The sequence below is a fragment of the Haliotis rufescens genome, unplaced genomic scaffold, assembly GCF_023055435.1.
Source record: "Haliotis rufescens isolate VD_foot unplaced genomic scaffold, xgHalRufe1.0.p SCAF_15, whole genome shotgun sequence".
Classification (NCBI taxonomy): domain Eukaryota; kingdom Metazoa; phylum Mollusca; class Gastropoda; order Lepetellida; family Haliotidae; genus Haliotis; species Haliotis rufescens.
Window position 1 is genome coordinate 2,682,740 of NW_025963835.1, and position 20,587 is coordinate 2,703,326.

At 43.0% G+C, this 20,587-nt stretch overlaps 2 protein-coding genes across 3 annotated transcripts; one reads left to right on the forward strand and one right to left on the reverse strand.

The window, feature by feature from the left end:
* The first annotated feature begins 2,273 nt into the window (after nucleotides 1–2,273).
* On the forward strand, nucleotides 2,274–9,593 carry LOC124134924. 2 transcript variants are annotated; one of them, XM_046500023.2, is made up of 6 exons: nucleotides 2,274–2,338; nucleotides 3,684–3,743; nucleotides 4,489–4,634; nucleotides 6,498–6,662; nucleotides 8,071–8,117; nucleotides 9,498–9,593. In XM_046500023.2, the coding sequence occupies exons 2-6, from the start codon at nucleotides 3,688–3,690 to the stop codon at nucleotides 9,516–9,518; spliced, it is 435 nt and encodes a 144-aa protein (XP_046355979.2). In that variant the 5' UTR covers nucleotides 2,274–2,338; nucleotides 3,684–3,687; the 3' UTR covers nucleotides 9,519–9,593. The 2 variants fall into 2 exon arrangements, with proteins under 2 accessions (XP_046355979.2, XP_048251866.1); XM_048395909.1 differs by lacking the exon at nucleotides 2,274–2,338 and adding an exon at nucleotides 3,068–3,111.
* Nucleotides 9,594–10,782: 1,189 nt separating this feature from the next.
* On the reverse strand, nucleotides 10,783–18,033 carry LOC124134923 (kielin/chordin-like protein). Its single transcript, XM_046500021.2, has 3 exons — nucleotides 17,783–18,033; nucleotides 16,383–16,632; nucleotides 10,783–10,987 (listed from the first exon to the last, which is right to left on the reverse strand). Exons 1-3 carry the CDS (start codon nucleotides 17,975–17,977, stop codon nucleotides 10,971–10,973), a joined length of 462 nt encoding a protein of 153 aa, XP_046355977.1. The 5' UTR covers nucleotides 17,978–18,033; the 3' UTR covers nucleotides 10,783–10,970.
* Between the last annotated feature and the right edge of the window lie 2,554 nt (nucleotides 18,034–20,587).

Here is a 20,587-nt window from a genome sequence, read left to right on the forward strand (position 1 = left end):
ATTCCATTGGGCGCAAAAGACAAATTCGTAATGAAAAATAGATAAATGGTTCATTGAAAATCAGCGATGACACCGGATATTCGCTAAATAGGATAAACGTGTCCCATTCTACCGGAAGCTCCTGCCACTCACACGATTTTCATAACAAGTATGTGTTCGTTGCCTAACGCCGCATCCAGCACACAATCGAGTCTGGACCACACAATCCAGTGATCAGTATTTCGAGCAATGATCCACTTCCTTGTGATACAACGCAACGCTGTAAAAACTCACGTTTTGTTTTAGTTCCTATTTACCACTCGTCTGTGATTGTCTGTGAATGTCTGTGAGTACTCTGGTGACCTTACGGTCTAATTTGTCCCAAGCCGCTGTGCAGAGTTGCTGGAAATGGCAGTAACAGGATCCGCTCGTTGTGGACCGAATCAGAGAAGGTCTTGCTTGATTTGTGTTCTGTTAATACGCGTACAATGACTTAATAATTTTCACTTGAAAAGTTTAAGTTTGATTTGTTTAAACCGAAACATGTGTACGCATCGACACTGCATTGGGACAGTAGAGTTTATAAAGTATGGACATTAGAAACTTATTAAATTATTGTTTATATTTAATTAGGGATTGACTGTGGACGTTGTCGGTTCATTGAGGTACGAGTTGAAGAACCGATGTGCAAACTGTATGAATCAGCATAGCAGTAACTGTTTACTATATGAGTGAGAGGCATTATGACGATTTAAAGATTATTTCAGTTATATCAGTATGCCAGCTTCAGGATGGATTAAATCCCGAAGTGGTGTTGGTCTCATGCAGGTGCAGGTACAGGTGCAGGTTCTGTAATAGCTGTCAATAAAATGAATCGTATTTTACGTGCGCTCTGTATTTATTATCGTCACCATTCATCGTTTCCTCAGGTGATGGGGTAAACTATCCTTTGAGTAAGTCGACCAAAATACTGAGGAAGCTGATAAACACAAAACGTTATCGGGGCGAATTAAAGGATGCAACTCGGTAATAGTAACGGGTAATAGCAGTACCGTAGGCCTATAACCAACAACTGAATCTCGCACGCACGCACGCACGCACACACACACACACACACACACACACACACACACACTTTTCCGAGCAATATACCGTCCCTTTACTTGCATGATCCGTTGCTCATATTACCAGCAGGCGGTTTGCTTGGCCCAGGCTCGATTACTGAAACCTTGCTGTGATATAGCTGTGAGGTTTTATCTGTGGCTGGGACAGGAATCCTTAATGAAAATCTATGCAGTAGTACCCTCAAAATAACCCCAAAAATTCGATCATGAATACATCTATTTCACATCTAACATCCCTGTGAGTGAGTGTGGGTTATTGCCGCCTTAGCAATATTCCAGCAATATCACAAGAGACACCAGAAATTGGCTTCACACATTGTACCCATGTGGGGAATCGAACCCGGGTTTTAGGCGTGACTTTAACCACTAGGCTACCCAACCGCGCAGCATCCCAGCTAATATTCTTCGAGAAAATTGAAGTACAAATTATTATGGGATAAGTGTGCTGTGCATAACGAAAGGGGCATTAGACTGATGTTTATTCAAGATAGCACTCTTTGTGTCTATCCGCAACTGTTGTTAACAGAAATATCCTTATCAAAGCATGAAATGTGTATATTTGTATCCTTCTTAGGGCCAAAGTCAGCAATATTCCGAATATATCAGGCCCGACAAACCAGTGGTTGATGTTATGGACATCACTGCACTCCGGGGGGACGATGGCCCGAAATCAAGAACCTTGGTAGATTCTAGACGACTATTACAAGCAAGGGGTTAATGGGGACCAATTCTAACTAGGATTCGACCCGATGGGAATACCCTTCATGTCAACCGATGTGCCTAGTCAACAGAATGTGTAAACAGAGAAAAAAACGAACGGCAAATATTGCTTGTTGTCTCATTTCAATCAAATTGGAAATGGATACACCGAACTCGATTTTAATATCGCGTTGCGAAATTCTATGGGTTCAAAAAATAAAGTAGTCTAATACGCAAAACAGTAATTCGACACACACAGTTCATGATGTTTCGAGTTTCAAATTCCATTTAATCATTATATTGTGGCACACTGTTATAATTCCACTTAACCCGTTTGTTATACAATATGGCCGAGATATCGTTGCTGCATGAATACGCATTTGGTTTACATGTTTGCTATCTTACATGGGCACTCTAAACACGTAATGGTGACATATGTTCCACGAACTATGGCCACAAACTGCTGCCTTGATCGTGATTCAGATAAGTCACGACCTAGATCTGGCAGCCATCTTGATTTCTTTAGTCTGAATAAGGTAAGCGTATATTTGTCTCTCGCACCAAGATGAAAGAAAATGGCTTTAAACAAGTATTCTAGGAATAAATTAGTTTAATTAATATTAAACTTGGATTATTCGCTGAGCATAATTTTTAAAAATTGTATTATCTCAAGAACATCCCTAACTATCCTTCCGTGAATAAGAATTGTCAAGCACAACAAGGGCGAGGAATTAATACTCGAAAAAATACGGCCTGTCTCACCCTTATCAGTGACATCCGTCAAGGCCAAATGTCAACAAACACTGTAATATTTTTCAATAACTTAGCTAAAAATGAAATTTATCTGTGATAGCATACATGTATGTTTCAAGGCGTTGTGTGGGAGCAAGCCCCACCAAACCCGTTATTTTGGCGAGGCGGTAAAAAAACTGTTTCTAACTAAAGGAAGGGGCACGTGCACATTCTGTATCAGCACGAAATAAGATATCCGGTATTCTGCTTTGAAATTTGCTTCACTGCCAGAACAGAAAATAGTTCCGTCAATTCCTTCAACTGAAGTGTGGCGCAAGATGATGTAGCTATTAATAACTGACAACCAACTGCCCATTCGTGATGGGTAGTTTAAACAATAGTGAAGTCACAACAGTGTTTGAAGTCAGATGGAAAATGATCACGACTCACCATTGAGGTTGTCTTGAATGGCCGTCCTGCTTGGTCTTTGAATATGTAACCGTTGTATTCAGTCACATCTGTTTTGCTTAATCAAGTTATCTAACATTATGTTCCACAAAATAGGCATCAAGTACAGGTATGTTTGTTTGTTGTTTAACGCCGCACTCAGCAATATTCCAGCTATATGACGGCGGTCTGTAAATAATCGAGTCTGGACCAGGCAATCCAGTGATTGACATCATGAGCATCGATCCACGCAATTTGGATCAATGACGTGTATCAACCAAGTCAGCGAGCCTGACCACCCGATCCCGTTAGTCGCTTCTTACGTACAGTTATGTACATGTGTTAGAAGGATTAAACACTGCAGCTAGTATATTATATATTGTGAGAAAAATGTAAATGCTATTAAATTTTTATATCAAAACAAATATATATTTAAAAGAAACATATCATCATCTGATATGACCAGTCGCCAAAGGCACCGCAGAGTTGCGTTCCTTGGACACGCCGGAAACCTACGATAGTAGGTTCGAATCGCCGGTTCGGACCGATTTTGTTTCCAGGTTTGTAAGCACCATACCCCTGCTCGTGGGGTATTCCGCGGGCTTGCTTCAACGTTAAGCTGACACGCCGTGATAAAACTGGAATACTGTTCAAAGCGGCATTAAACCCAAGTCACACACTCATCTTAAATGACTATTCCAGCAACATGAAGATTGCCGTTGTGTCTTTGCTGCTGCTGCAGACCTGCCGTCTCGCGTTTGGGTGAGTTCTTCAGTTACACCTGTTTTAGTAAATACTAAACACAACGAAACACAATGTCATTGATTAGAACAATTTCGAGAGAGTTAATCAATCTTCCAAAAACATACATGTACCTACATCACCCGGGATTGACGAAAATATTGAGGTTCTGTAATTTGATATGTTTTTCTTTTTCGTTACAATTAAGAGGCGATGGGGTAGCCTTGTGGTTTAAGCGTTCGCGCGTCGCGCCGAAGACCCGGGTTCGATTCCCCACATGGGTACAATGTGTGAAGCTCATTTCTGGTGTCCCCCGCCGTGATATTGCTAAAAGCGGCGTAAGACCATACTTACTACAATTATGTACGTGTGTGGATGATGTGACACTTAATTCAGCCAAGATCTAAGTTCATCAAGTTCATCCTTGGACTGTCAGAACCATATCGCCCATGCTCGTTAGTTTCATCGTAGTGAGTGAGTTTGGTTTTACGCCGCCTTTAGCTATATTCCAGCTTTATCACGGCGGTTTGTGAACACCAGAAATGGGCTTCACGGTTTCATTAGAGGCTGTATACCGATAAACATATATTTTGTCTTGGAAAATATGGGCCAATGTACCCCTGGACTATCAAATGGTCTCTCCTTGATAATTGAAATACTGTCCCAAGCTGTAGCAAACCAAACTTAACTCACTCACTCGCATCTAGAGTAAGCTATTAGGTGACAATAAGAAAGTTATTCAAAACTAACTTTTTCTTCCCATCAGCGCACACGGCTGTCACCAAAACCACCACGGCTTGAGTGAAGTAGACGTTATCGGCCTCGTCACCAACGACCTCGACCACAACGGGGACGGCCACGTGACAAATGACGAGTTCACAAAAGAGTTCATCACCAAGTTTGACCACGACAGTTGGTAGTCACTTTATACCACGTCGCTATCGCAGTATATGTACTTTATACCACGTCACTATCGCAGTATATATACTTTATACCACGTCACTATCGCAGTATATGTTCTTTATACCACGTCACTATCGCAGTATATGTTCTTTATACCGCGTCAATATCGCAGTATATGTACTTTATACCACGTCACTATCGCAGTATATGTACTTTATACCGCGTCACTATCGCAGTATATGTACTTTATACCACGTCACTATAGCAGTATATGTACTTTATACCGCGTCACTATCGCAGTATATGTACTTTATACCACGTCACTATCGCAGTATATGTACTTTATACCACGTCACTGTAGCAGTATATGTACTTTATACCACGTCACTATCGCAGTATATGTATTTAATACCACGTCACTATCGCAGTATATATACTTTATACCACGTCACTATAGCAGTTTATGTACTTTATACCACGTCACTATAGCAGTATATGTACTTTATACCACGTCACTGTAGCAGTATATGTACTTTATACCGCGTCACTATCGCAGTATATGTACTTTATACCACGTCACTGTAGCAGTATATGTACTTTATACCACGTCACTATCGCAGTATATGTATTTAATACCACGTCACTATCGCAGGATATATACTTTATACCACGTCACTATCACAGTATATGTATTTAATACCACGTCACTATAGCAGTTTATGTACTTTATACCACGTCACTATCGCAGGATATATACTTTATACCACGTCACTATCGCAGTATATGTAAATTTAATACCACGTCACTATCGCAGGATATATACTTTATACCACGTCACTATCACAGTATATATACCAGTAGGTGGCGGGGTAGTCTAGTGGTTAAAGCGTTCGCTCGTCACACCGAACAACCGTGTTCGATTCGCCTCATGGATATACTGTGTGAATCCTGGTGTCCCTGATCACAACATGGCCGTAATATTGCCAAAAGACGTTTACATTAACTGTACAAGAAACGGCTGAAGATGCTGTCGGAGAGTTAAGGAGCACTTCTCCAGGATTTAGCACTCGGCAAGAAACAGGCTATGAAAAATCAAAGTTGACAAAATGTGACGAAGTGAGCGCCCATGATTTTCTTAAAGGATATTGAGTAGGATTTTTATGTTAAACTGCGGCATGGTTCTCCCTGTGGGCTAGCACTATAAAATCGACATTAGTCCCGACTCTTACAAGCAGCCACACACACACACACACACACACACACACACACACACACACACACACACACACAAACACACACACACACACACATATATATATTTATAATGTATAGTCTTTCTTTAGCACATTCCTGTTACATCTGTACAATTTCACCTTTTCTGTTTTCCTTGAAAAAGGATTACTCTGCAAGTTTTTGTTAAATACAATGGTGAGGGTGTCCTACGTTGGATAAGTTGTTCCCCATTCAACCTGACTAAAACATGCCTAAAACAAACACTTAACTGGATGGAGATTACTGATCAGGAATTACCAAATAAGAAAATGATTGAACGATTTCTGAACTCAGATTACCAAATAAGAAAATGATTGAACGATTACTGAACGCAGATTACCAAATAAGAAAATGATTGAACGATTACTGAACGCAGATTACCAAATAACAAAATGATTGAACGATTATTGAACGCAGATTACCAAATAAGAAAATGATTGAACGATTACTGAACGCAGATTACCAAATAACAAATTGCAACTGTATCAGCGCTTGGAATGTATGACAATTAGACATTAATCACCTTGATTTCTGATGAAAACCATATATTAAACAATGAACGGACGAGGGTTAACTGTATTTCGTCATCGTGTATTTCAGGCAACGGTCAAGTGTCGGAGGCCGAATTCGTCCACCAATGGCATCACACATACCACGACTCGAAGGAGTTCTCCAAGCGGGTGTTTGAGTTTGTTGACGTCGACAAAGACGGAGTACTCGGTATTCCAGGAATAGGAAAAGCCATTGCCGCCTTCGATTCAAACGGTAAGTGTGCTGTCCGTACCATTCGTCACCACTCGCATGTTTCCGTAACCTACATCCCGGAAGGGCACGAGTTGGTCTCGAATGGATCCGTAATCGGGCCTTTTGTGAAATCTAAAACATACCTGATAATATCTGAAACAATATTACAATTACACTTCTATAAAATATATTTGTAGAAATAAACCGTGTTTCCAAAATGTTCCACTAATGTTTGATATATCCGGAACATAGATAGAACATACCTCGGAATTACAAAATAAAATGTGGAAAGCGAGAGTTTCCCGTAGTAATCTTGAAACTAATCATATTTTAGTGTGAGATGGGTGTTGAAATCTAATGTAGTAATTATATCGTTAATCGTTACATTTTTCACATGTTTATTTCGAAAGGCATATATATACGATTAACATGTTTCGACATTCCTGCAATGTGTTCTTAAATTCGATGGCGGAGGGCAAGATAGAAAATTAACTTATTTTTTAAGCTCTGTTGATCTTTTGGTTGGATATTTATGGAATATCTAAGGGATGAATAAGAGACCCGAATTTCAAGATTGCCATTCAGTGTCAATCAATGGTATTCACTGTTCCTACTTGTACAGACACCAAAATTTCAGTAAAAGTGACATGGAAGTATATGCGTGTCTCTCGCTTCCCTTTCATGAAAAAGATGCCATTTGAATGTGCCAAACATCGTAAACAAAGGCACTCACGTTGGTGTGGAAGTACTATATAAAGTCCAGATATTGCAATTCACATGCTAATGCACGTCGTTATATAAGAGCAATAAACTTCAACGCCACGTTAAACCCCATTTCACCTCACCTCATCTTCAATATCGCCCCTACCCATAACTGCTCGGAGAGCGGTAGGTAGGTGGTTCGATCCCCGACCACGCTACACCAACTGATGTTAAGATGTGGTACTTGTTGTTACTCTGCCTGCCATGGTATTGCAGTGCATACACGTCGCTATATATGGGTAATAATCTTGAACGCGAAATCGTTAAACCCCATTTCATCTCACCTCACCTCACCTCACCGCACCTCACCTCACCGCACCGCACCTCACCTCACCGCACCTCACCTCTTCTCACCGCACCTCACTTCACCGCACCGCACCTCACCGCACCTCACCTCTTCTCACCTCACCTCACCTCACCGCACCTCACCTCACCGCACCTCTTCTCACCTCACCGCACCGCACCGCACCTCACCTCACCGCACCTTACCTCACCTCACCTCACCTCACCGCACCTCACCTCACCTCTAACGAAGCTCCGACACGACCAAGACTTTCGACAAATGTTTTCCATATGTGCAGATTTAAAAGTCATCTTGACCCCTGAACAAACACATGTACCTAATGACTGCATTGACCCGTATATTGTATTTCCTTCCACTGCACAGGTGACAGCCGCCTTTCGTACGGCGAGGTCAAGGCCGCTCTTCTAACGGTGAGTAATCTGAACATTTTGCATCTATTACGTCTTATTATTTGAGTAGGGCACGGGGAATCCAGTCCTCTTTGACGCTGCAAGTCGCTGTGGATCGCTGCGTCCCTTGAGCACGCCAAAAACCTATGATTGTGGGTTCGAATCCCGGTTCGCCCCGATTATGTTTACGGGTTTGTCAGCACCATACTCGTGCTCGTGGGTGTCACCAAAGTAGTTAAAGTCTGAGACCTGCATCATTTCGAGATTCCTCCCACATCAGACTGAAACGCCGTGATATAACTGGAACACTGTTAAATGCGGCGTTAAACCCAACTAACTCACTCGCATAGATTCTAGAAAGGGTTATAAGTTGTAGACATTTCATGAATATAAACTTTTTTCTATTCACTGTTCACGTTATGAGAATCGGGCACGCCAGAAACCTGTGTACGTCCACTACCACAATAACAACTACCAACACTTCCACAATCACTACTACGCCATAACTAACACTACCATTACCACCACTAACACTACTATTACCACCACTAACACTACCACCACCACTAACACCACCATAACTACCACTACCACCACCACTAACACTAACACCACCACCACTTCCAATGCCCCTGCTACTACCCATCTCTCTACTACGTCCACTACCACTATTACAACTACCAACACTTCCACAATCACTACCACGCCATAACTCACACTACTATTACCACCGCTAACACTACCACCACCACTAACACTACCACCACCACTAACACTACCACCACAACTACCACTACCACCACCACCACTTCCAATGCCCCTGCTACTACCAATCTCTCTACTAAGTCCACTACCACTATTACAACTACCAACACTTCCACAATCACTACCACGCCATAACTAACACTACTATTACCACCGCTAACACTACCACCACCACTAACACTACCACCACCACTAACACTACCACCACCATAACTACCACTACCACCACCACTAACACTACCACCACCACCACTTCCAATGCCCCTGCTACTACCAATCTCTCTACTACGTCCACTACCACTATTACAACTACCAACACTTCCTCAACTTCTACTACCACCACCAGCACTACAACTACGAGAACTACCACTACTACCACCACCACAACCACAACCACAACCACAACCACAACAACCTCCTCCTCCACCTCCATCAACTACCACTGCAAATACTATTGAATATCAGAACTTCTTTCGTTTGCTATTTTATTTATGTTTTCTCTCTTCCTGTTTTTTTTCTTTCAACAAAGGAAATTAAAGACAGTAAAATTGTCATGAACTATAAAACTTCGTGTTCTTCGATGAAATCTTGATGCAAAAAATATTCAATCAGTGAATAATTTCAATCAATTTACAGATCTACACGAACTGCCCTTGAGACAAACAAAGGTAGCACAGACAGCACATCATTTGGACTCCTTCAGCAATAGTGTAGTAAACTGTCTAACCGGTTTGATGCTGTTGCAAATTACTTAGCAAATGAGTGTGTCGTGTGATGAAAACACGTGGTTAAAAGGGAACTGTTGTCCAGAAATCTCCTTACCGATTCATGGCGTATGAATTCTGTTCAGGGCAAACGTAAAGTATGACTGTCAGTCCCAAAACGTGAAACCGTGATATTCGGTACAGCGACACAGCGTTTTCATTCACATTCAGTTTGTTTCCCGTTCGGCTGAAAACGTTCGTCTTAGTTGATATTTGTCATCAAGTTGCCAGATGGCGTTGCTTCATTCCAGAATGGCGTTAAGAATGTCACAAAGATATTTTGTGTATCAGACAAATACCAATATTTAATTATTATTTATTATATCATTAATTATGATCATACTTATACTTATTTTTGCGAATGTTAACAGGGGTTTCAAATGAACCTGTGCATAAAGTACTCAGTGAATCAGTGGTTTTACACCACAGGGATTCAGACAATGGGTGAGTGAGTGAGTATGGTTTTACGCCGCTTTTAGCAATATTCCAGCAATATCACAGCGCGGAACACCAGAAATGAGCTTCACACATTGTACTCATGTGGGCTTTCGAACCTGCGTCTTCGGCGAACGCTTTAACTACAAAGCTACCCTGCCGTTCATTAGACAATGGGATTCACACGTTGAACCCATTTAGGAAAACAAGTGCAATGACGATTACAGTATCAAACCAGATTCGTTACGCCTCGCATCTTGTTGGTAGAAAGGACGGGATTCTGATGCGTCATAATAGAATGACAAAAAGATTGACACAGTCTCTATTCACAAATATTTTGCTTGTCAAACTTGATTTTTACTGGAACACATTGACCCATCTTCCCGAGGCAAGGGAGTTAACTGACTATAAAAGTCCAGTTTCCACCCTTACGGACCCTAGTTGCGCCAGGATCCGCTCGTCGGGTGTTCGAGTTCCAGAATTTTATGGCGGTTATAATCAGGCCCCTATCCGTGTTCGTCGCCTTCAGCAAACTGGCTAACATCTACATCCCGCCTCAAATTCGGGTTCCCCCCCCCCCCCCCCCCCCCCCCCGACACACACACATCAAGATGACACTCAAATCGGCGTTAAACCCTTTTCACTCACTCTCGACACCCTTAGCCCTAAGACCGCTTTGTGAAGCTGGACCCAGTTATACCCATTGAGACATAAAATATGTAGAGTATTTAGAGTTTATTATTACTCAGAATAGTTACAGTTAACAAAAACAATTTAAAATGCAAATAAACAGTTTTTCTTCCAACAAAATCCAAACAACCATTGAAAACTGACGTCAGCAGATGGTTCTTAATACTGTCATGAAGATGCGCAAACATATGCTCCTGGGGTCTTGTATAGACCTTCAACTTTAGGGAGCCCCAGTATCTGAAGAAGAAAAGGAATGATGTTCGTGATTATTGTACAAGTGACAAGAAACACACATTTCCAGTAGTAATAACGGGGAAGTGTCAGAGAACAGCCTGTAGTAATAACGGGGAAGTGTCAGAACATCCTGTAGTAATAACGGGGAAGTGTCAGAGAACAGCCTGTAGTAATAACGGGGAAGTGTCTGATAATATCCTGTAGCAATAACGGGGAAGTGTCAGAGAACAGCCTGTAGTAATAACGGGGAAGTGTCAGAGAACATCCTGTAGTAATAACGGGGAAGTGTCAGAGAACATCCTGTAGCAAAAATGGGGAAGTGTCTGAGAATATCCTGTAGTAATAACGGGAAAGTGTCAGAGAACATCCTGTAGCAATAACGGGGAAGTGTCTGAGAACAGCCTGTAGTAATAACGGAGAAGTGTCAGAGAACAGCCTGAAGTAATAACAAGGAAGTGTCAGAGAACATTCTGTAGCAATAACGGGGAAGTGTCAGAGAATATCCTGTAGTAATAACGGGGAAGTGTCAGAGAACATCCTGTAGTAATAACGGGGAAGTGTCAGAAAATATCCTGTAGTAATAACAGGGAAGTGTCAGAGAACAGCCTGTAGTAATAACGGGGAAGTGTCAGGGAACATCCTGTAGCAATAACAGGGAAGTGTCTAAGAATATCCTGTAGTAATAACGGGGAAATGTCAGAAAACAGCCTGTTGTAATAACGTGGAAGTGTCTGATAATATCCTGTAGTAATAACGGGGAAGTGTCAGAGAACAGCCTGTAGTAATAACAGGTGAAGTTTCAGAACAGCCTGTAGTAAGAACGGGGAAGTGTCGGAGAACATCCTGTAGTAATAACGGGGAAGTGTCAGAGAACATCCTGTAGTAATAACGGGGAAGTGTCAGAGAACATCCTGTAGTAATAACGGGGAACTGTCTGAGAACATCCTGTAGTAATAACGGGGAAGTGTCTGAAAACAGCCTGTAGTAATAACGGGGACGAGTCAGAGGATATCCTGAAGTAATAACGACGAAGTGTCAGAGAACAGCCTGCAGTAATAACAGGGAAATGTCAGAGAACATCCTGTTGTAATAATGAGGAAGTGTCAGAGAACATCCTGTAGCAATAACGGGGAAGTATCTGAGAACATCCTGTTGTAATAACAGGACAGTGTCTGAGAACATCCTTTTGTAATAACAAGGAAGTGACAGGGAACATCCTGTAGTAATAACGGGGAAATGTCAGAGGACATCCTGTTGTAATAACGAGAAAGTGTCAAAGACATCCTGTAGTAATACTGGGGAAATGTAAGAGAACATCCTGTTGTGATAACGGGGAAGTGTCAGAGAACATCCTGTAGTAATAGCGGGGAAGTGTCAGAGAACATCCTGTAGTAATAACAGGGAAGCGTCTGAGAACATCCTGTAGTAAAAACGGGGAAGTGTCTGAGAACAGCCTGTAGTAATAATGGGGAAGTGGCAAACAACATCCTGTAGTAATAACGGGGAAGTGTCAGAGAACATCAAGTAGTAATAACGACGAAATGTCAGAGAACACTCAGTATTGATATCGAGGGCAGGTCCGAGAACACTCAGTATTGATAACGAGGGCGGGTCAGAGAACACTCAGTATTGATAACGAGGGCGGGTCAGAGAACACTCAGTATTGATAACGAGGGCGGGCCAGAGAGCACTCAGTATTGATAACGAGGGCGGGTCAGAGAACACTCAGTATTGATAACGAGGGCGGGTCAGAGAACACTCATTATTGATATCGAGGGCGGGTCAGAGAACACTCAGTATTGATAACGAGGGCGGGTCAGAGAACACTCAGTATTGATAACGAGGGCGGGTCAGAGAACACTCAGTATTGATAAGGAGGGTGGGTCAGAGAACACTCAGTATTGATATCGAGGGCGGGTCAGAGAACACTCAGTATTGATACCGAGGGCAGGTCAGAGAACACTTGGCGGGTCAGAGAACACTCAGTATTGATATCGAGGGCAGGTCAGAGAACACCCAGTATTGATATCGAGGGCGGGTCAGAGAACACTCAGTATTGATAACGAGGGGGGTCAGAGAACACTCAGTATTGATATCGAGGGCAGGTCAGAGAACACTCAGTATTAATACCAAGGGCAGGTCAGAGAACACTCCGTATTGATAACGGGGGCGGGTCAGAGAACACTCAGTATTGATAACGAGAGCAGGTCAGGGAACACTCAGTACTGATAACGAGGGCAGGTCAGAGAACACTCAGTATTGATATCGAGGGCGGGTCAGAGAACACTCAGTATTGATAACGAGGTCGGGTCCGAGAACACTCAGTATTGATATCGAGGGCGGGTCAGAGAACACTCAGTATTGATATCGAAGGCGCGTCAGAGAACATTCAGTATTAATAATGAGGGCGGGTCAGAGAACACTCAGTATTGATATCGAAGGCGGGTCAGAGAACACTCGGTATTGATATCGAGGGCAGGTCAGAGAACACTCAGTAATGATAACGAGGGCAGGTCCGAGAACACTCAGTATTGATATCGAGGGCGGGTCAGAGAACACTCAGTATTGAAAACGAGGGGGGGTCAGGGAACACTCAGTAATGATAACGAGGGCGGGTCAGAGAACACTCAGTATTGATAACGAGGGCGGGATAGAGAACACTCAGTGTTGATTTTGAAGGTGGGTCAGAGAACACTCAGTATTGATATCGAGGGCGGGTCAGAGAACACTCAGTATTGATAACGAGGGCAGGTCCGAGAACACTCAGTATTGATATCGAGGGCGGGTCAGAGAACACTCAGTATTGATATCAAAGGGGCGTCGGAGAACATTCAGTATTGATACCGAGGGCGGGTCTGAGAACACTCAGTATTGATATCGAGGACAGGTCAGAGAAAACTCAGTATTGATATCGAGGGCGGGTCAGAGAACACTCAGTATTGATACCGAGGGCAGGTCAGAGAACACTCAGTATTGATAACGAGGGCGGGTCAGAGAACACTCAGTATTGAAATTGAGGGCAGGTCAGAGAACACTCAGTATTGATAACGAGGGCGGGTCCGAAGAACACTTAGTATTGATAACGAGGACGGGTCGGGTCAGAGAACTTTCAGTATTGATATCGAGGGCGGGTCAGAGAACTTTCAGTATTGATATCGAGGGCGGGTCAGAGAACTTTCAGTATTGATATCGAGGGCGGGTCAGAGAACACCCAGTATTGATATCGAGGGCGGGTCAGAGAACACTCAGTATTGATAACGAGGGGGGTCAGAGAACACTCAGTATTGATATCGAGGGCAGGTCAGAGAACACTCAGTATTAATACCAAGGGCAGGTCAGAGAACACTCCGTATTGATAACGGGGGCGGGTCAGAGAACACTCAGTATTGATAACGAGAGCAGGTCAGGGAACACTCAGTACTGATAACGAGGGCAGGTCAGAGAACACTCAGTATTGATATCGAGGGCGGGTCAGAGAACACTCAGTATTGATAACGAGGTCGGGTCCGAGAACACTCAGTATTGATATCGAGGGCGGGTCAGAGAACACTCAGTATTGATATCGAAGGCGCGTCAGAGAACATTCAGTATTAATAATGAGGGCGGGTCAGAGAACACTCAGTATTGATATCGAAGGCGGGTCAGAGAACACTCGGTATTGATATCGAGGGCAGGTCAGAGAACACTCAGTAATGATAACGAGGGCAGGTCCGAGAACACTCAGTATTGATATCGAGGGCGGGTCAGAGAACACTCAGTATTGAAAACGAGGGGGGGTCAGGGAACACTCAGTAATGATAACGAGGGCGGGTCAGAGAACACTCAGTATTGATAACGAGGGCGGGATAGAGAACACTCAGTGTTGATTTTGAAGGTGGGTCAGAGAACACTCAGTATTGATATCGAGGGCGGGTCAGAGAACACTCAGTATTGATAACGAGGGCAGGTCCGAGAACACTCAGTATTGATATCGAGGGCGGGTCAGAGAACACTCAGTATTGATATCAAAGGGGCGTCGGAGAACATTCAGTATTGATACCGAGGGCGGGTCTGAGAACACTCAGTATTGATATCGAGGACAGGTCAGAGAAAACTCAGTATTGATATCGAGGGCGGGTCAGAGAACACTCAGTATTGATACCGAGGGCAGGTCAGAGAACACTCAGTATTGATAACGAGGGCGGGTCAGAGAACACTCAGTATTGAAATTGAGGGCAGGTCAGAGAACACTCAGTATTGATAACGAGGGCGGGTCCGAAGAACACTTAGTATTGATAACGAGGACGGGTCGGGTCAGAGAACTTTCAGTATTGATATCGAGGGCGGGTCAGAGAACTTTCAGTATTGATATCGAGGGCGGGTCAGAGAACTTTCAGTATTGATATCGAGGGCGGGTCAGAGAACTTTCAGTATTGATATCGAGGGCGGGTCAGAGAACACTCAGTATTGATATCGTGGGCGGGTCAGAGAACTTTCAGTATTGATATCGAGGGCGGGTCAGAGAACTTTCAGTATTGATATCGAGGGCGGGTCAGAGAACACTCAGTATTGATATCGAGGGCGGGTCAGAGAACTTTCAGTATTGATATCGAGGGCGGGTCAGAGAACTTTCAGTATTGATATCGAGGGCGGGTCAGAGAACTTTCAGTATTGATATCGAGGGCGGGTCAGAGAACTTTCAGTATTGATATCGAGGGCGGGTCAGAGAACACTCAGTATTGATATCGTGGGCGGGTCAGGGGTGGGGGTCAGTGAGTGGAAGTGCTTATTTATATATACGAACGATCAGCCTTTTCAGTGAGTGTACTAACTAGAATCCCAGCATATGCGACCTTTAGAGTAAATTACGGAAATCCTTTGCTCTAGGGACTTCCAGAATATTTGTTAACCAACCTCCAGAAGGTCCCAATTTCGGCAACAAGAGTAACTGCAGGTGCTAAAACGTCTGAACATATGACTCCTGTCCTCAAGGAAATGTACTGGCTTCCAGTCCGTCTAAGTATCCACTACGAAAAAACTAGTTCATGTTCATGACAATCAACAACGGAGCTCCCGCATATCTGGTCGATCTTGTACAGAAGTACCAGCCATCAGGTCATCTGATCAGCCAATGGCGAGGACTATACCCTCAAGTAGTAAGACATTTGAGGATCGGTCATTTGAAGCTGCAGGACCGTCCTTTGGGAAAAAAAACTCCCACTTGGTGTAAATTCAGCTGTAGAAGACATATCTTTTGAATGAAGCCTTCAACATGTCCACATAAGTGTCTTTCAGATGTGTGCAGGCCCGTTTACGCTTTTGAGCAGTTGTGTGTAACTAGCGCTATATAGATACATATTACGATGTGCGTGCGTGTGTGTGTATACAAGGGCAAGGGAAGAATACAACCTGTACTCACCATAGTTGATATCATCCGGGCAGTCATACTCGCAGCAAAAGCCCGGCCGACGTCGGAAATTGGCACATTTCGGCCTCTCGCACATGACGGAACGGCAGATGACCTCACCGTGTCCAAGGTTGCACGTGCAGGTGACGCATGGGTCAGTTGGATGTGGCACGAGGCCGAGTGGGACCAAAGAGCTGTCTCCCCGGAAGTACTGGTTGTAACAGCCGTATTCCAGGCATTCTGCGCAACATCCGCTTGAATACTGAAATAGTAACGGAATTTTTATTTTATTTAATATTATTAATACATCCACATAAACACTTACAAGCACAATATCGTCCAGATCATGCAGGTTTGGTTCGATTCACCACTAACGGCCCCGCGCTGTAAGGCGCTTCTGTTACGATTCATTCAGACGAAACTATTTTTAGCCGATAGCCCGTATGGAACTTTTCTTGGGCAAAACGCCTATCTGCGAACGTTGCAGTGAAATAAATGCCACACTTTGCTTTAGTGTTCAGGTAGAAATTTAAAAAATAAAAACAGCTTTGAAATCAGAGCGTGCACCTTTAACGCGGGGAGATCACAACAACTAGGTCACAGGGCGATGTAGGATAAACATCCAAACCATAACATGGTATAAACAAAGGTGCTTATCACGTCACCTCACATCAACATCCCTGACGTAACGTCGCTGCGCAATACAATTGAGATAAGCCCTCCATTTGCGGGGGAGTGAGTGAGTATGGTTTTATGCCGTTTTTAACAATTTCACGGCGGCGGACACATTGATTCACATTGTACCCAAGTAGGGAATAGAACCCGGGCCCTCGGCTTGGTGAGCAAACGCTTTAACCACAAGGCTACCCACAGCCTGCACCACCAGCAGGGGTTCATCATTTAATAATCCGCAGATAGAACCCGACATTTTTCGGCCTCGAGTCTCTTTAGTGACAATATTTAGAAAAAAACGTAAATATGGCAAATTTCTACTTGTCCTTATGATACTTTAACTACTAGGCATTTTGCAATGACTCAAGGACCAGTGTCAATTTCTCTCTCTGTTATAATTTATGTAGGGGCTTTGAAATTTGTTAGAGAAAGGGCATATGTCCTGTCAAATGTATTTGTTTGCTAGAAAAACCTGAGGAAAATCTTGTTCAAGTATTTTCTGGAACAAATACTTTTTACAAAACATCAAAAGTTTTAAGATTGTTTTTTTACACCTATAGATTGACATTGTACATCTCTATAAGAAGGATAAAGAATAAAAGCTATGAAATCTAGAGGCATGTTTGTCGTTCATAAAAACGCCCAGAAAAGTTCGTCTTGATTATGAGATTGATGACGTAAACATTGAAAATAATAATTAGAATACAGTTATAAGTTCAAACTAACGAGTTCGGACTCACCCGGAGACACGGATTGGCGGTCTCTGTAAAATTGCATTCCGGGTAACTACAGATGTACATATCATCTGAACCGCACGTGCAAGTGAGACACCCGGATGTTATCGTGAACCCTTCCTCCACGTTGCCGTCTCTGAAGGGACAGCCTCCCGCCACGCCTCCAACGCAGACCACAGCAACGACGATTAAAGTAAGCATGGTTATACGACAAGGTGTTCAGCCTGCTCCCTCGCTATTGTCGCTATAAGGAAACTGGGGGCATTGTGTTGGTTTATATAGGGGATGCTGAAGCTCGGGGGTCATGTCAGAGAAAGTGGAAGGGGATTGCCTCCCAATGACATCTCTAAACAGGATGAGAGGCGCATACGTTCTCAACTTGAGAATTATTTATGGGAATTGCATTGTATTATATCTGCTGCAAAGTTACATTGAGCGGATGTGAAGCTGGAAAAAAAACACTGATTCCACTGCGTTGTAAAGTTTGTAATGCTCCATATATCACACATGGAATTGTACTTGGAATTGTAAACAACCGGAAAGGACGTGTAAATCACGTTTAAGAAAAAAATCATTTTCTAAATCAACAAAGATCAACATAGATATATTATAAGATCACAAACGAAGTCAGGAAGAGAATATATGGATGTCAACTTCTTTATTATGAGTAACACAACGTTTCGGAATATATGCTTACTCCGTTCATTCACCTGATGAAGGAGTAAGCCTATACCCCGAAACGTTGTGTTCCTCATAATAAAGAAGTTGGCATCCATATATTCTCTTCCTTACGTGTATGCCTTTCATAGACCACAAAAGAAGTCAATAATCAGTTTCGAATATTGAACGTTTCATAAGTTAAGTACTTTTTAAGTCTAAAATGTGACAGTGGTGAAGCCTAGCGGTTAAAGTAGTCGGTAGTTACGACGATAACATGGGTTTGTTTACACATATGAGTACGTTGTAAAATATACGGGAAGATCCGGGTTAGAAATGGTCTCGTTAAACAATAAACACACAACGTTGTAAAGCCATTTCTGGTGTGCTCCGTCGTGATGCTGATGGGATATTTCTAAGATGCGGAGCAAAACTATACTTACGCACATTTAAAGTCTTTACGAAAAATCATTATTGGTTTACGATATAAATTCGATTTATTGAGGTTAAATTTATTTTAAATTGAATTTCAGTTTGTGAACGAAAATTAACAGCCAGGAGAAATAGTCTCCACAAATGTTGACAGTTCCCCTCGTGTAAACAAATTCCATGCAATTTCGAAGTGTTAGGCTACGAGTTAGATATTTAACGTATTGCGTTACTCTCAATCCCCGTGTTTGTTTCAATGTAATAAGTCGTCTGACGGCTGGGGGCGTGCCATGAAGCCAATATCCGGCCAGGGGTGATGGTTCACACGTGGGAACGGCCATTGTGTCACTCGGAACAACTCGGTAAATTTCGTCACCGATTTTTTTCCCACGATTCCACCGGAAGCAACCGATGGTCTGGAATGCATGGACTGCGCTTGCACTTGCGTGTTAAACTCCATGTAAGGCGATTGATCTGACGTACAGCGACACGTTGGTTTCAGAATCGTTTAAGTGTAAACTGCTACTTATAAGATTTGAATACACTGGTGTGAGTTATGAATCACTCTTTAAACTGTGAATTTGGTGCGACACAGCATCACTATGTCAAAAACCATTGTTTAGAGATGGAAGCGATGCTGTAGCCTCCTAGTTAAAGTGTTCGCTCTACACCCTAGAGACCCGTGTTCGATTCCCCACATGGGTAAAATATATGAAGCCCGGTGTTGAAGTCCCTGTCGTGATATGGTTGAAATATTGCTGAGAATGGTATAAATCCATACTCACTCATTGTTAAATCCCGAGAGTGATGTGTGAAATAGAAGAGTTCTAAATATATTTTTTAATGTTATTCCATACTGAAGTCGCCATAACCCTTTTCAGTATTAAGTATTCCCGAAAGAAGTATGTATTAAAATGCCATACATTATTTAAAAGGATGTCTAATGTATTTATATTAACAGGATGAAAAAATCAAATCTTTACTTCAGTAACTGCACCGTGGTCTAGTGGATAAAGCGTTTACCCGTAGAGCGAAAGGTCGGAAGTTCGATTCTCGGCAGCATGATACCAAAATGAAGTTAAAAGATGGTAATTGTTGTTACCCTGCCTGACATTAAAACAAGGGCTAAAACCAGACTGGTCGGCTCGGAGTCAGTATCCTGTGTCTGAGTGGGGTATTCATGTTAAACTGCGGGATGGTATCTCAGTGAGCTAGTACTATAATATGCACGAGTACAAGTACAAGCAGACACATACATACGCACGCACGCACGCACGCACGCACGCACGCACGCACCAGACTGGTCGGCTCGGAGTCAGTATACTGTGTCTGAGTGGGGTATTCATGTTAAACTGCGGGATGGTATCTCAATGAGCTAGTACTATAATAAACACGAGTACAAGTACAAGCAGACACATACATACGCACGCACGCACGCACGCACGCACGCACGCACGCACCAGACTGGTCGGCTCGGAGTCAGTATACTGTGTCTGAGTGGGGTATTCATGTTAAACTGCGGGATGGTATCTCAATGAGCTAGTACTATAATAAACACGAGTACAAGTACAAGCAGACACATACATACGCACGCACGCACGCACGCACGCACGCACGCACGCACCAGACTGGTCGGCTCGGAGTCAGTATACTGTGTCTGAGTGGGGTATTCATGTTAAACTGCGGGATGGTATCTCAATGAGCTAGTACTATAATAAACACGAG